At 44.2% G+C, this 17,343-nt stretch overlaps 1 protein-coding gene across 2 annotated transcripts in view; it reads right to left on the bottom strand.

Annotated features, from left to right (window-relative positions):
- Positions 1 to 17,343, bottom strand: part of ttc7a (tetratricopeptide repeat domain 7A) — a 46,908-nt gene that overhangs the window by 16,136 nt on the left and 13,429 nt on the right. For both annotated transcript variants that reach the window (XM_041947730.1, XM_041947731.1), the window contains 9 exons: positions 16,460 to 16,543; positions 15,436 to 15,540; positions 12,647 to 12,764; positions 12,187 to 12,244; positions 11,744 to 11,816; positions 11,468 to 11,628; positions 4,230 to 4,346; positions 2,913 to 3,025; positions 2,149 to 2,283 (listed from right to left, as the gene is read on the bottom strand). In XM_041947730.1, coding sequence (XP_041803664.1) covers positions 2,149 to 2,283; positions 2,913 to 3,025; positions 4,230 to 4,346; positions 11,468 to 11,628; positions 11,744 to 11,816; positions 12,187 to 12,244; positions 12,647 to 12,764; positions 15,436 to 15,540; positions 16,460 to 16,543 — 964 coding nt within the window. The remainder of the gene's footprint in view (positions 1 to 2,148; positions 2,284 to 2,912; positions 3,026 to 4,229; positions 4,347 to 11,467; positions 11,629 to 11,743; positions 11,817 to 12,186; positions 12,245 to 12,646; positions 12,765 to 15,435; positions 15,541 to 16,459; positions 16,544 to 17,343) is intronic.

A 17,343-nucleotide genomic window follows, 5' to 3' on the forward strand; every position in this document is an offset into this window, starting at 1 on the left:
TGTGTGTGAACCCATGTGTGTGTTCGGTAGCCGATGTTTTGTTTGTTTACCTGTGTCTCATAGATGCACAGATGGGAAATACTTAGTGCATCCATGCTACCTCTGTGAGATAAAAAGAGCCATTTCCCAGCCTCGGGGTTCCTTTTCATCGCTTCACTTCAGGGAAAAAAGATTCAGTGAATGCTCTCTGGTTATGTAAGACCCTTTCCTGCTCCTCACCTGAGCTCTCAGAAAAACACTATTAGATCAGTGCGTGCATGTATACAGTTCATTTATGTGTTTGCAGGTATGTGTGTGTGTTTGCAAGGTTACAGACAGCTCAGTGTATCCATATGAAAGCGCCCTCTGTGTGCGTCTTTTCCTACGGGGCCGACGAGGATGTGAGTTTGAGAGAGGAAGTGACTGATGAGAAGAGGAATGCTGGGAAGGAGAGAAGGGGGATCGGGGGTTCAACTGGCTCAGCCTTGAGCTAGGAGGCAAGCCCCTGCTCGCACACATACACACACACATAGTTTAGCCCGTATCAACAGCGAGCATGTTCTATATTCTCAGCAGAGGAATAGCACAGTTCAAAGGTTCAACATAGAAAATGCCCTTCAAATTAGAGTAGGCCACAGGGGACGTGACCCCACAGCCCCTTCGCCCATCCCATCCTATACTGTAACACACTGGTATGCTGGTTGCATCACTGCCTTCACTTGGCTGCTGTATGGATTCCCATTGCCGTTCTCATGCCTCATGCACTCCAGCTGAGTGGATGGATGGAGTGTTGTTTGTGCGGAGCATCTCTCTACTCCTCTCGCTTCGTTTCAATGCTCTGCTCTCCTGTGAACCTACACAGGCCGATTGAGGCTGAAGGGGTGGAAGTAATAGCAGTATGCATCACTTCCATTCTGCCCTTAATAGCACAGTGGCCCCATGCATGCAGGTACAGCGTGCACTGCTGCATAAGGCATGCAGTCTTCAATGGGAATGAAATGGTTCACCCACTAAATTGTTAAAAATGTCCTTGTTTACCGTTGTTTGTCATGGCACATATAACAGAAAATGGCTGCAGTAATCACACTAAATTACAGTTTTGTTCAGTGGTTTGTAGTAGTTTTGTATGATAACAGGGCTACAAATGTATCATTTTTGGCTGAAATTGTTTTGTGTATCTATACATACCTTTCATGAATATAAGCAAAGTGAATTTCTGTGACTGTAGTGCTCAAAATGCCACAAAAATATGTGCTCACAAGTGCATAAATAACATCTCAGTCCCCAGAGAGGCTGAAATTCTACTGAGCTCGTAAGCAGGTCAGTAAGCTGCATAAGACAGTCAGCCTGCAGAGCTTTCACAGTAGCATCTGCATAGCACAGCCTCTGCAGAGAAGAATTTCATTCAAAAGTTGCCATCAGATATTCTAATTTTTGTTCTGTTTGAGCTGGATTTGCCTGATGAGGTCATTCCCAATATGACAGAGTTGAGGTTTCCATCCCTGCTGAGGATGTAACAGTCTGGATATATTTGACCAACACATTATGCTTAATCACAAGTTTGTGTGGTCTAAGTAGAGATCCTTGAGGTACACCACATGTTCCCTCTGTAGCTGATGAAATAAAATCACATTTTACGATTGGGAGGAAAAACAATCCTACTTGCTGAAAAATTAGTATATTAACATTGTGAGCACGTTAGTGTGCTGAATTAGCATTCAGCTCAAAGCATCACTGTGCTTAAGTACAGCCTCATGCAGCTGCTACCATGGCTACAGACTCTTAGTCTTGTGAGATATTCATTGCCATAGTCTTTCAAATAAAACTCAGAGAACTGGAAAGCTTTAATTGTCTGAAATCAATGTTGTGTCCATTTTGCACTTGGCAATGGGATTATTATTCATAAAGCTTAATAACACTGGGAAACACAAAACCATGGAATCCGATTACTGTCGATCGTTGGTTTTCAAAAGAACATTTCCTCATAGCCAATTTTTTCAGCTTAGAGTCAATAAATACTGTATGTGGCCAGAGTTTCCCCCGTTCGGCAGCAAATTGACTCAGTGACTGGGATTGCACGATGCAACCCAAAGAGTGCAAGAGAAAGTAAATATAAGAGAATCCAAGTTTTTGAAAATTGTGTTGTAGTTGTGTGTGCTGTTGTCATACCAGCCTGCAACCAAATGCGTTCCAGGGTGGTCCATATATAGGTGGGTCCATGGCGACGGGTGGAGCTGATGTCCGACACCTCGGAGAGTGCCGCCTCCAGACGAGACGCTGCAACTGACGAAGGGCTCGGCGAACCTGTGAAGGGAGGTGAAGGGATAAGAAACAGCAGCCATTAGAGTGAAAACTAAACCCTGGTTGACAGCGTGATTATACTTCAACACAATGAATACAAATATGAACTAATAAGAATAACTAATATGTTATAGATAACACATGGAAACAACTAAAATATGTAGCAAAAACACATAAATTCAATTTAAAACCTTTCAAATATGACAAGGCTGATCATGAAACAGAGGTCATTTGTTCATTTCCCGTCAGAAAACAATACAAGGCAGAGGAAAGTCATCCTGAGAAACACAAACATCCATTCTCTTTCAATTTCAGAACATCAATAGATGTCCTGTGACTGAACGGCGAGTGAACAGAAACACAGGTGTGGAGGTGAGTCACATCATTGATATTTAAACAGCACATCTGCTCCCCCAAACTGGGTCGCAGACACGCAAACATAATTTTAATCCACAATAGGTCAAATGCCGGGGGATTTGGACTGACCTACACGTTCACCTTTCTGCCTGGTATTTACCCAGCGCCAGAGAAAAAGGAGGATGTGTTTAACTTAAAATAATCGATTCAGCATGTTGCAGTCCAAATATGTACAGTGGCCGTCCCTTATTACAAAGACTTTAACCAGAGCAGACCAGTGGAGGCGTCCTGGAAGTCAGGCAGGGTGAGGTGGATGGAGGGTTTCCTGGCTCCAGGGCTGACCTCTGACCTCTCAGCCATCGGTATACTGCTGCTGTCGTCTGTCTCACTGCAACACACATGCGCACACCAATGAAGACATGTACAGCGCAGGACAGACATATTACATAATATACAGTGCATATACTGAGCTCAGAATTCGAAGGCTCTATGACTTATTCACATCAAGTCTCAATTCAAAAACCGTGTCTGAATTGTTATGTGTGAGCAAACATAAGACAAGACAAGATAAGATAAGATAAGGTAAGACTTCAGTAATCCCCAGCTGGGGAAATTCGGGTGTTACAAACAGCAGGCAGTAGCAAAATAGCAACAGAATAGGGAAATACAAAATAAGAGTTGACTATATATATGGACATTTTATACAAAGAACTATAAAACAAGAAAAAAGTGTAAAGAAATATATATATATATATATATATTGCCCTAAAGAACTATAAGAAATATTGCCATAAAATTATACTGCCAAAAAATTCTAGAGAATTAAACAGTTTTAACACACGTGCACGTGGTGGGTACGGATAAAGTAAGTACAGCATTTATACTATTGCACAGTAATAAGTACATGTGTCACAGTAGAATGGTAAATCACACATCAGCGCAAAACCAGTCTGAATATGGACCCGGTGCAACATTGAGCAACGCTGGAGCTGAACACTCTGACAGCTGTTTGTATGAAGGACCTGCAGTAGCGTTCCTTCTTCCAGAGTGGATGCAGCAGCAAACATCTTCTATCACTACCCCCCTCAGTAATGAATACATTGATTCTGTGTATTGTAATAAAGAAAGAACATAAGTTGTCTGCTTTTTTCAAGAAAATCACTGCTTTCTGTTAGGCCTTAATAAAAGGAATCGTATAATTCCAAGCAAAACATGAGTGTAAAAGGTTCTTTATGTAAGACTACCTTCAGGGTTCCTGTTACTATAATGAATAATAGAACACTTCACTGCATATCAGTTTTGCTGCATATCAGTTTTTGATGTGGAGGCTCAATATCTCAAAACCGCTCAGATCGCAGACCAAACCTTATAATTCAATGGTCACAGTGTATCAGAAATGCATGAGTGGATGAATACACACACGCACACACACACACTAACTCAATATAGGTAATCAATACTGTAGCAGCAGAAGATTTCCCCTCCCAGCTTGATCATGCACAGCAGTAAAAAAAAAACACTCCAGCAGTGGGGTATCACACATTTGATAGCACATGAAAAGCAAAGGAGCACAAACGCATGTGCACGCTCACCTGGAGCGGCTGACATCGTAGCGGCTTTGCCAGTGTTGCAGCATTTCTTCACAGGTCTGCAGAGCTGCAGCCGGGCCAAAGAGGGCCTCTTCAAGCTTCGCCTTTGTGAACAAGAGGCTGGAACAGAAAACACACACGCATTAATCTCATGCTGCGTGTTTCATGTGTGTCCTCTCATTATTACATTAAAGTGGGCCTGTAAGGAAGTTAAACTGAGTAAATTGACCCAAAGCAATATCTAGTTGGACAGAAGACCAGTCAAGCCTGTTCTTATTGTTGCAGCCACCTTGTACTAGATTGTGTTTTACTTGAAGCTTGAAAAAAATCTGCTTTGAAAGAGCCAGGAGGCCTTTTCTTACCATCTATGACAACCTAATCCAAATAACAGACAGGGAGAGTTCATAATCTAACTCTTTCTCGGTTTGAAGCGGCGCTGCAGCTGCAGCTCGCTTGTGACAATGAGGTTGTCGTTTGTGCACTGTGTACTTATTTGTGCTTGATGTCACTGTTTTGGTCATTTTAGGAGGGTGATGGGGAGAACGAACATTATACAACTATGCATACTCTGCATGTACAGTTACTAAATGTTTGAGCTTCTACAGCAGCTGAGTAAGTGCTTAGAATCCATCAACATCTCACGGATGCATGCAGACTGAGGCACACATGGATCAATAGAAACAGAGAGGAGGTAAAGATAGTCATCAACAACAAGCGCTAAGAGTGTGTGCACATGTGCGTGTGTACGTACGTGTGTGTGTGTGTGTGTGTGTGTGTGTCGGTGTGTTGAGAGGTTGATGAGAAGAGGCCATAGAGTGTTTCCGCTCGGCCCTTTTAGTTGAAGACAACTGGTTAAGTGATGTGGGAGTCTCTGATGAGAATGAGAGAATGTGTGTGTGTGTGTGTGTGTGCAGTAATTGCCAGAAGGGGCTCTCAGAGGATGCAGTCTGTGATGAGCATCATTCATCCATGAGTGTGAGGAGAGAGAGAGAGAGAGTGAGAGAGACAGAGAGACTATGGTGTTCACCACATCTGACTCCCGCCTGCCTAGCTGTCCACCGCCTCCCTGTTGTTGAAGGCTCCTCCAGTTATTCTGTAGTCTCCTGTCAGGGGGGTGTAGAACGGAGGAGAAAGGAAGGGATGAAAAATGGATGGATGGGAAGGAGGGAGGGTGAGGATCAATAGCAGAACGAGACGAGCTTGTGTCAGGGGAGAAAACTCTCGGTGAAATGTGCCTCGTTACAGGCTCACGGGTCGGTGGACGATTGGTGAGAGGGTGTGTGTATGTGTGTGTGCGCGGGGTGTAAGGAGAAGATGGAGGGATAATGGAAAAGAAAAAAAAGAAAGTGTATGTGTGTGGGAGGAAGGGGGTTGGATTTTCTGATGTGTGGATGACAAGTGCTGCTGAGGGACGTTGTGTTAAGGATACGCCTGCCAGTAGGGGTCCACCAGAGTGTGTGTGTGATTGTGTGCGTCTCTAGGCTCCCCATTACCAGTGTGGCAAAGCATTTAGAAGCACAGTGATGGTGTAAACCAAGCCTAGTGTTGAAATGTGCCGAGAAAGTGAAACGTGTATGTGTGTAGGTGCGTATCATGCGCACAAAGAACTGACTTCTCTTACTGCGTACCCTTAATATACTAACCTGAGTTAACTGCAAATTAAAAGCTGTTATTCTAATCATGGCACAGTCTCAGAAAAAGTGTGTCTGTCTAACACAAACACTGGTGTCTACAAAAGTGAACTTTTTTGTGGTTATGGAAGGCCAAAACATTGCACCAGCTTGCAAATTTAAGTTGCAGGTAACACCAGCACAAGTGGGGTTGGATGTGCACCTTATCCACTTTCTTCACTTTAAAAGCAAGAAAGGGAGTAATTATGCCTTTTGAGCAACTGGAGGGCCTTTAATGTGAAACATTTGTACAAGAAGTGTTGAACTTCACTGACACACTAACATTAGTACCAATAGAAAGACCAGCAAAGAAGAGCAGGCTGCAATGGACAGAACATGCAGACAGATCTGAGCATGTATAAACAGCAAACAGAGAAAAGCAGGAGACATCTGACTTACTACTTCATTTCACATCAAAAGCCTGCAAGGAAAGAGATGCATTGTGTGCTTTTAACTTTAAAGGTGAAATATTTGCACAGAAAGTGTCAAACAGAGCTGCAGAGTGGGTGGAGTTACTTTGGGCGCACCTGTCCCATTCATTTTCCCCATAGATACTGTTATGTGACTCGCAGTTGATGAAGCTCTCCTGGTTGAATTATCACTTCTAAACATTAGCTTCTGTGGTAGAGAAGGTCTTGTTCATTGGATAAAAAGTAGAAAGTGTGTTAAAATTTCAGGGAGCTAAGTTAACTCCAACTCCCAAGGTGCACTTAGGAACATCCATCTCAAAATCCTGTCAGATGCGCCGCTAACGGCAGGTGGAAGCTAAAATCTGCATCTTAGTTCACTTTCAACGCTCTGTCTTTCTACGTTAAGATACATTGTTGAAGGATATTGCTGAAAGGAAATGAAATAGGAATACAGAATGGAGAAAAAAGTGGCACACATACTAAAATATGATAAGAAACAAGTATAAAAACTGGAAAAAGTGTGAATAAAACTTTAATGTAAGCCTGTTTCAACCAAAGCCTTCATTCTCACTGCAAGTCTGGCCAGTATTTGAGAATTTCCACATTCTTCACTGTAATTAAGGCAAATATTTACCCCGCCTTGAGTCTCTACAAAATGAGCTCACTGTGTACATTATAGAAAGCAATATCAAACTGGTCTAAGCCAACCGAGGATCGAATGTTTTCCACCTTGTTATTCACCGCTCGATCACAGCCAGTGTTTCCCTCGCAGCTCCAGAAAAGATAGATTTCATCAAGATTACAGCACTCAAAGGTACACGTCAGATTACAAAGGGCGTCATTTCCAGCCTCCTGGGAACGAGCCTCTTGTGTGCAAGGCGTAGTGTTTGTGGACGGACGGCAGCGTAGCTCGGTGTGAATGCAGCGGCCAGCTAAGAGCAGCGAGTGCCAGCGTAAAGTCCATATAAAAATAGCTAATCATGTTCCCTTGAAAAAAGTGGTCCATCTACAGTATTACTCATTCTGCACTCCCACAGATCAGAGTGTGTATTCTCTACAGGCACATGGGTGCATGCTGACACACAAGGGCACACACACATCATACTCAACTATATATATATATATATATACATGCATAGAGATTAACACACACAAGCCTATGCAGACATGCTTGCTTTGTGTAGCTGAGCATAAGCCAGGCATGCATGTGCACACTAATACACACGCTTGCACGGATGCACACACATGCACATGCACAAACACACTCGCTCATGCTGCAACATCCCGTTAGATGAATGCAGAATCAAAGGCTGGGATTAATCATTCTCTTTAGTACAAACTGCTAGACCATGATCACTCTCTCTCCCTCTCGCTCTCTCTCTCTCTCACACACACATGCACGCACACACACACACACACACACAACCCTCCTCCTCTCTCCCTCTCTCGCCTCAGCTCTCTCAATCTGTAGCAGAATCCCATTTCACATTGAAATGCATGCCTGTTTACTGGGTGATTAAAATTTCAAAGAAAAGGGAGCAACAGAGACGGAGAGATAAAAAAGATGACAGGCAAGGAGAGAAAGAGAGGGTGAGGAAGAAAGAGAGCAAGAGGGCGAGATGGAGGAGGAGGAGGAGAGAGAGAGAGAGAGAGAGAAAGACAGAAGATGTGGGGAAAAGGGAGGAAGGAGGAATTCGGTGTGCTACAGCGAGCTGACAGTTTGCTGTGGTGCAGAGAGGCAGTGGCTAACAAGAATCACACACATGCACGCACACACACACACACACACACAGTGACACACAAACACGCCAGATTATGATCTTGCATACATGTACACCCACATTCCCCCACCCCCCGCAACACACAAGTACACACACACACACACACACACACACACACGACAGTCGCGGCATGCCCAGCACCACGCACGATGCAAGCTTTGATCTCTGATGCTCGCTCACACATCCAAAGCAAATGATATTCAATGAGCTTGTTACTGAGAAAACACCTCCTCTGACTCTCTCTCTCTCTCTCCCCCCATCTATCTGCCTCCTCTGACTGAAACTCGGCCTCGACGGGTCCCGAGGGTGCTGATATATTCTGGTCGGGTTTGGATTTCATGTGCGAATCACAGGTAGGGTTTGGTTTAGGGCTAAAATACTGCTGATGATTAAATGTTACAATCAAGTACTGCCTTCACTATTAGAGTTTCAATGATACATTGCTGGCAATGCATACTGATGATCTCCTCCTTTTCATTCATTCTGAAGTATTTGTTATATTGTTCTTCTGGTATCGAGGCAAAGCTGTGTTTCAGCTTTGGTTTTTAAAAGCCGCTTTAACTGCTAATGGCTCTTACTCTTTTAGCTCCTTTTTGGTGCCCACCAACCTCTGTGGGATATATCTGGCTCTTTGGGTGCTAAATGCGCCACTGTGTTCACCACTGTTGAAAAAACGGATATAAAATATACACACACTGAATACTGTCTACCATGGAGCACTGAGATTTATTACGAGTCCAAAGCCCTCACTCATTATTCATTGCTCTTTGTTTGCTCGGGCTGGATGGTCTGCTTTTCCACCTGCAGCTTTAAGGCACATTCATGGTCTGTATGCATCTTACCTACGGATATACACGCTTCAAAAAAGTACAAGATTTTACTGTCTTCACTCCCAGGACTTATTCCTACTAACTGTCCCTAAAGTCTGTACTGAGCTGGTGTGCTCCTTCTGCTTGGAAGCAATTGCAAAATTACATTAAATGGTTATGTTTGTTTTATGTCTGCAACCTGTGTAATTGAGCTGCTGCCTGTCTTGGTCTTGGTTTTAATCTCAGTGAGACTTCACTCCTGGTTAAATAAAGGTTAAATAATAATATTTTTAAAAAAACTGCTAGTCACTGACTTTGTTCGTTCGATGTTTAGTGCTGGACAGGTAGTGTTATCACAGTTTTTTCTCTGCATAAAGCTGCTGTCTGTTGCTGTATACAAGGCTAACAAGAATGCTGAACAACTATCATAAAACACAAAAACTACGAGCTAAAAGACGCTAAAACACTGAAGCTGAGGGGAACTGCAGAGCCGAACGATCAGTCTGAGTCACTATGAGCTACTCCTCTCACAGTGCACAGTCATTTAATCCATTGTTTGTATAGAAATATTGATCAGTGCATCTTTAAAGGACAGCTCAAAACAATATTGTTATGGCAGACTGCAGAACATACTAGCAATTCATCAGTGGGGAGAGATGCGGGCTAACTAATGCTTGCTGAGAGCTGTAACATTACCCATGATTAAGTTTCCATATTATTTAGCACACTATAAAATGTTTCCAGTAACATTCACAGTCAGTTACTCGATCGTTATGGACATACTGATTCAGCAGCAAGCCACACCACGTTTGTTAAACTACACTCAAATCACTACTACTCCTACTTTGAGAGAGAGGGATCTTGCTAGCTGCTGGTCCCAGGCCAGTTGGGCCCAAATGAACTGGGCCAGGTCAAGCTGGGGCTAACATTACAGGCCTGTGCAGAACTCCACTGTCTTTCTCTCTTCAGCTGGCTCAGCTCAAACACGCTTTACTAGCATGACACAGCCCTGTAAAATTATTCTTAGAGCCACTGATCAATAAATCTTAAAGGTAATGATACAGTTAATGGACACTAATTCAGCTGTTCCATTCACTGAACTACCAGTGTATGGATTTGTATCTCTCTCTCTCTCTCTGACTCAATGTCTCTCTACCGCTCCATAACAACAGTTTGGGAACAACAACAACTGATGCTGCCTGCTCTACCCATATGACCTCATGGTTACCGGGGCGATGGGGATTCCTGGCGCAGAGAGCACTGTGATTGGCTGAACCTGGAAAAGAGCTCTGAAATGGGTCAAAGCAGTCAAGTGTCTCTACAGAGGATGTCTCTCTCTGTGTGTGTGTGTGTGTGTGTGTGTGTGTGACTGTGCATCTAGAAAGATAAAGAACAGATTCCACCTCCCAATTGTACGTACAGTACTGATCAGTAAAGCCTGTGTAATTACAAAACCATCGTCTTCCCTGCATCCACCCACTCCGTCTCTGTTTTCTTCCTCTTGTCAGGCTCTCTCTTACACTTCCCTTCCCTTGGTTGTTTCATCAATTTTCTTGTTTTTCTGCATTTCCTCTCTCTTCCTCTCCCTCCTGATGTATGGACGTACTCTATCTGTTTGTGCTGGGACCATGGAGGCCAACACTGACCCCAAATGGCTGTATTATGAAATGATTTACTGGGCTTTGAAATAGAGAAAACACATCAGAAAGATGACGCAACATGCTTCCATATTATGGTGAATGTGAAACAACTGGCCTGGAAAGCTGATCTTATCCAGCTATGATATGATGGAGCTAAAGAATATGTTTTTTAATGTGTTTGTTCATGATGAATCCCTCCTGTGAGAAAATAGGAGCATTTCAAAAGAAAGTTTTGGGCCTATACTGCTATATGATAAAATATTACACCAAGTAATACTATGCAATAATATAACATGTATGTGCTTATCGAGCCTTGGTCAAGTATGGCACGAAATGTTGGTGAAATAGTGGCTGCATGGTTAGAGATGCCAGCGCATAGCCCAAAGGTCACAAGTTCAATCCCTGCAGCGTGTCCTTTCAGAGAGTCCCAGAGCAAATCACTGAATCCCTCCCTGCCCCAAAACAATTAGAGTAGAAATGTCCAAGTCAGTTTTCATGCCGTTTAAGCTGTTCAGTGTAGCAGGCCGGTGGGTTTATGAAGTGGACGACTGAGTTCTGTCAGGAAAGCAGCGCCAGGGCTCGGGTCAGAGCTGCAGTGTCAAAAGGGTACGGGTGTATGAGGGGCATAGGTACCGCAATGCAGGCCTCCGCTCTGGCACGTCTAAATAAGGCGTCAAGTGTGTGTTTGTGCGTGTGCGTGTGTGCTTGGCCTTCAACAAAGTGGAGCGGAGACACCCTATCCCTACGGAGAGGACTAGTGTTAGGACGGGGCCTTACTGTTCCACTCACTGGACACACACACAAAAACAGCACGCAAAGCTTAAAAAGTACATCCGTACAGCGATTGATCGGTGCCTTATCATCAATTCAACAACACTTTCACCAACATTTTCTATTGCCTGTGCAAGTGGGATGGTATATCGGGTTTTACTTGAAGTTGCTGGGGTGCTGGCTGAGGGCCAGGCCCAGGGTGTCCAGAGCATGACGGTGGTGTTTCTGGGCGCTCAGCAGCAGGGTCAGCAGGTGGAGGGAGTGTAAGTCGTCCCCACAGAGGGACAAAGCTGCCTGCAGGGGCTCTATGGCTGCTGATACCTGCCAGACACACACTTATTCTCAGGTATAACTTACAATCTGTGAGGTTTTCTGAATTAATGCCTGTTGCTTATTAACAAAATATAAAATATTTCTTCCATTTGTTTGCTTTTACCTGCCGCACAAGGGCCAGCTGTAGAGCCAGATACATAGCAATCTGCGCATCCTGGGGGTCTAATGAATGAGCCCTGTGGAGGAGAGATAGCCCTCATAGTTCATGTTGCATCAGCAAACGTTTTACGGCAGGAGAGTCAAGTTTTGCTGGCCATATGTATCATAAATCCCAAAAACCTGACTTTTAGTGGGATGAAGAAGAGCCTGCAGCCACACTAGCGGCTCTCTGAGGCTGAACTTAGGCACAGCCGTGCTTCGAGCTAAATTGACATACTGGCGTGCAACGACAATGTTAGCATGCTCATGCCGTGCATATGCTATGTTAGCGTGCCATGTTACCATTATGATTTAGCGTGAATGCTAAATGCTACATCCACTTTATGATTTAAGTACAACCGATGAACAGAGAGGCACGTGATGGAGAAGGGAAGAAACAGAACTTACTTGCTTAAAGCTTGTAGTGCTTTCTTGTTGAATTCATTACGATCAGCTTTCAGAGTGGCTGCAGAGAAGAGGACACAACCAAACGTTTACTCGGCACAGTTTCAGCTTTTGTATATTTTAGCAGTAAAAGTACACATTGTATAAAATATATAAACTGGAGGCAAAGTGGGTAGAACCAGTCTAGTTTGACATTCTGGAAATAACTCTCTAATTTCATGTTAAATGAGAGGATTGATACCACTCACATGTATCACTCTGCTTGTTAAATATGAAGCTATAGCCAGGAGACTGTTAGCTTAGCATAAAGGAGGCAAGCAGGGGAGACAGCTGTGTCCAAAGGTATTAGATATTTTTTTTTATTTTTTTTTTTAACCTTTATCTAACTAAGTAAGTTGCTGTTGGCTTCCTGGAGACGATATTCTCATTGTATTTGTCTGTCAGTTATTCTGTGTGTCCTTACCCTCAGAGGCCTGCAGACTGCAGCAGAGACCCAGAGCCAGGTAGGCCCGGGGTAGAAATTCTCCAGCTTCTTCCCCCATAGACACCACGCTCTGCGACAGAGCCTCCGCCTCCTCGAACTGGACACACACACACATAAACACACACTCAGTAATCCTCTGAAGGATGCTAGTTTAAATGGATATACTTCAATGGGCAATTGAAATACTGAATTACTCTGCTCACTCAAATCCAGTTAGATCATGAAACCAATAACCTATAATGTGAAGCAGTGGGAGAGTCCCTTCGCAGCATTGTGAGGTGCTGTGCTGTAGTCAGGACCTGCAGCATCCTCTGCTGCAGGAGCCTGTGAGACGGAAAACTTTGAAGGACTGAGACATAAATGTGGCTGAGGCGCGGCAGGGAATGGAGTATTGATGGCCGAGCCTGGTGTGAGTGTAGTTTGAGGACAGTCCGAGTAGATTCAGTTGAAGGACAACGCAGAGTTTTCTGAAGGACACAAACACACACACACACGCTCGCCCACACACGCAGCAGTCGACTGCAGGCGGTGTGTGGCTGAGCCGAGCCGAGGTGCTCTGAGCCGAGGAAAAAGTGTGTCACTATGTGTGAGGTATGGCTGGTGGCGGGCGGGCAGGTGGGTGTAGGGGGGTAATGCCTTTGACAGCACGCCACCGCAACAGCAAGCCAACTGCTCTGACACCCTCCCCCTCCTCCGCTTCTTCCTCTCATCATTCCCCTCCTCTGCTCTCTCTCTCTCTGAATCCAGTCCTTGCGAGTTCAAAGCCTGCACACAATAGCCAGTCATTTAAACACATAGCCGTCCGCACACATCTTAGGAGGATTACGTTTTTTTTCCTCCGATGAACGGTGTGAAAGGAGAGCATGTCGTTGCTGCCGGGTGAAAACCTTGCATTTGCAAAACTGCTCTTCAGGAATTTATAAAAGCAGCTTTGCTTTCAGATTGCCAGTCGTTGGGTTTATTGTGACGTCCCGGGTGTGGAGAGGGGTTCACGGGCCCTACATGTATACTGTTCCATACGCATGTATAGGAGTATCATAAAAAACCTGATAAATTATTAGGAAGTTCTGGTCTGGTCTTGGGGCTAGTGGGCCGACGCGATGAGCAAAAAAAAAAAATTGCCGGGTACATAATAGTCCAGACTGTCCAGTGGGGCTGATGGTGGATAATGGTGGCCCATTTATGTAATGCCCCACTGCACTGTGGCCATAGTGTCCCATTGTGATTAAGACTGTAAGCTCCTTAGTGTCTCCGGCCTGCCATGATCTCCAGCCACTGACAGATGTGCTCTCTCCATTCGCCCCTGTTGGCTCCTCTTGTCTAATCTCTGACCCCTTTCTCTCTCTCTCTCTCTGTCTAACTCACCCTCACCCATTCTCTCTCTCTCTCTCTCTCCCTCCATCCTAAATACCACCGTTGATGTGACTTTCTCCTTCCTGCCCAGCTCACGAACAGCACGACAATCCGAGCTGGCCGGGCTGCACGGTGACGCGTATCTGCGTGAGTGACCCCAGTGTCAATCCCAAAACATTAGCGACGCAGTGCGGCTGTGTTACGGCTTTCTGTACACACACACTAAATATTCCATAAAGCTGCTGTCCATGTAGTGCCAAATTCTGTGGCACAACTTCGCCTTTCAGCGTATCATCTTATGAATGTTTGCTGAAGCTAAGGGGGCAGGTTTGAAATTTGATCTTTTACATTTAGAAAGTCAGCAACCTTTTTTGCCTGTGGCCTCTTAATGCAAAGCAATGGATAATATGCACCCTTATGACAGGTTGCATGTTAGTACAGTTGAGTGCAGTGACACTGATGAGTAGATTTCCCCTCATAAACTTTCATTTGAATTGACCCAAAGAGGTAAAACCATACAGCATCTAACAATAGGAAAGAATACGAGGCTACACCATGTGAGCAGCTCTGTGAGGCAGCACTCAGGCACAGTGATGCTTTAACATGCTCACAATGACAATGCTAGCATGCTCATTTAGCAATGTTTACACCATATCTTAGTTTTGCATGTTAGTATGCTAACATTTGCCAATTAGCCCTAAACACAAAGTACAGCTGAGGCTAATGGAAGTATTGGACAAATTTAAATGTAGACCTGGTGGTGGTGCTACAGTAGGTGAAAAGGTGAAAGAGGATCACTAAAGTTATTACAATTCACCTGAGGGGGACGTGAATGTGTGTAACAACTTCCATGGCAACTCATGAGAGTTGCAGAATGCTCGAAAAAAAACAAAACAAAACAGTATTTTCATGATCCCGTGTGTGGATCCTGATCTTGTTATAGATTGTTTCACGTAGAGGAGTGAGGAGGGTGAAGAGTCGAAAATTTCCCAAGAAAAGTCAGAAAAAATGAACCTAATTTTGTTTTGCAGCAGTTAATGTTGTATGTCTCATCATTTTGATTATCTCATGATCCCTAAGATTTATCTAGGGACTCCTTTATCTGGATGTAAACATCTGCTGCTGCGTATCAACTGTCTAAATAAAGGACTTAGCAAGAGCAGCAAGAGCCACCCGTGGCTGAACAGACAAGGAAAACAGCTCCACCTACAGAAAATAATTTATGGAAATTCAAAGGTATCACAGCTAAAGGTAGCAAAGGCATCACAGCAAGAGCACTAATCGCATAAACAATCAGGTCTTAGGTCATCATTCTAATATTAATGTCTGCATGCGTGTGTGTTTGATTCCAGGTGTGTGCGCGTAACATTGTGTTGCATTGTTCTGTACATAAGTGTTGTTTTGTGTGTATTCACCCAGTGCAGTTGACCAATGCAGACTTTAGCAGCCAATAGGGGCAACGAGGGGTCCTCTGGTCTCATCTTGACACACTCTTTAAATACAGACACAGCTCCAACTCCCTGAAACACACACACACACACACACACGCGTCACTGACAAATTGTGATTCATGTGCACGCAGCAGCCAGTTATCACGCAGCCACAGATGACACGGATCGCTTTTAAGCGAGTGTATGAAACACACATCATCTGTCCTTACACAGACCTAATAGACCCATTTAGACACACAGTCACTTAATACATGTAGGCCAATCATTAATGGACCACGTGCACGCGCACATGCGCTCACACACACGCACACACACACACACACACGCACACACCCAGCTGGCCCTAAATAGAAGTGGATCTGACGACACTGAGGCGGCCCCTTCTCCTTCTAGGGAGCAGCCTATTTCTAGAGCTCTCCATTGATCTGCAGTGTCACTTCATCCTGCAACCCAGATCAATTTTTCTGTCACACACATGGCACACACACACACACACACACACACTGAGGGACGGAGAGACAGAAGGAGAGAGAGAGACAGAGGATAGTAAGCTATTTCAGCTCCTTCTGAAAACTCCCATTTGAAGAAAGTCCAGTTTTTTTAACATTACAACATTTTTTGTTTTATTTAGCAGCAAAGAAATTCAACAGTATTTCCCAGTAATAATTACATATATATATGTAATATTTTTCAGATAGGGGTGGGGTTTGCCATGAAGGACCTGGTGTAGACTAATAAAGTAGCTGAATGCCCTTTTAGTGCACATTTTGTGCAATACATTTACCTGTGTAATGTTTCAATGGAGTAAAACAGCAGTAGATTGGACAGTTATCTGTGAACGCTATTTGCTGCACGTCTGGACATGAGGGCGAGTCAGGAGCGCCACAGCGCACAGGACAGAGGTATGGCAGAAGACGGATGTCTCCTTCGGGTGTGGCGTGGTGTGTGTGACGGGCTGCTGCTGGTATATAAGGAGAAATGAGCTCACCTTCCCGGCCGCCATGAGTGACAGGCCCAGCTGGTGCCAGAGGTGGAACTCGTTGAATGAAAACTTCATTGCTCGCTCTAGACACTGCGAGGACGAACGCAAACACACAAATATGTTTTAGTGATACAATTTATATAAATGGGATGCGTAGGCACAGGTTGAGGCAGGGGTCTGACTAGGTAACCCTAGACTGAGGCAAAAAAAAAAAAAAGTGAAATGCATAAAAAACATGTGTGCTCAAAGAGAAGACCAAGTCAGGGAGGCCAAGGTTAGGAACATTACATTTACTCATTAAACTGAAAGGCCACTCTTCTTGACTACATTTTTCTAGCTTGAAATGACTGTCAGTCACCACTCGCCACCCACTCAGTGCTGTTTCAGTACATAATAGTGTGATTGATGTGTGTGTGGACGAGGAGAGGATGGTGTGGAGCGCCGCTCAGTCAGATGTTGTCAGTCATGCAGAAGTGAGCTAAACCAAGAAAAAGGTCTGCCTAATATTCTGATTAAATAATGCACACTTATTAGAACAGCTGCGGACCATTTAACATGCAGACAAAGATGTCCTGCTGCACAGAGCTCAACATTTCCACCTGATGAGCTGACAGTGTGCGGACTATGCTGCTAACTGTAGTACTGAATAGACTGCGGGTATTCCTCAAATGATACTACGAAGCTGAGTATCAATTAAAAATACAGTTCTACTCATAAGGTCTTAAACTAATATGACACTGCATCTGTCACTGCTGCTGTTACACATGTAATGGTGCTGACCCTTATTAACCCTGCTAAAAGAGGGATCTGACACATAACAAATCCCAATGTAACCCCTGGTTAGGGGGTTAATATGCAGAGTTAGAACTGGGGTTCAGACAAATTGGCTT

Source organism: Chelmon rostratus, chromosome 11 (assembly GCF_017976325.1).
Source record: "Chelmon rostratus isolate fCheRos1 chromosome 11, fCheRos1.pri, whole genome shotgun sequence".
Classification (NCBI taxonomy): Eukaryota; Metazoa; Chordata; class Actinopteri; order Chaetodontiformes; family Chaetodontidae; genus Chelmon; species Chelmon rostratus.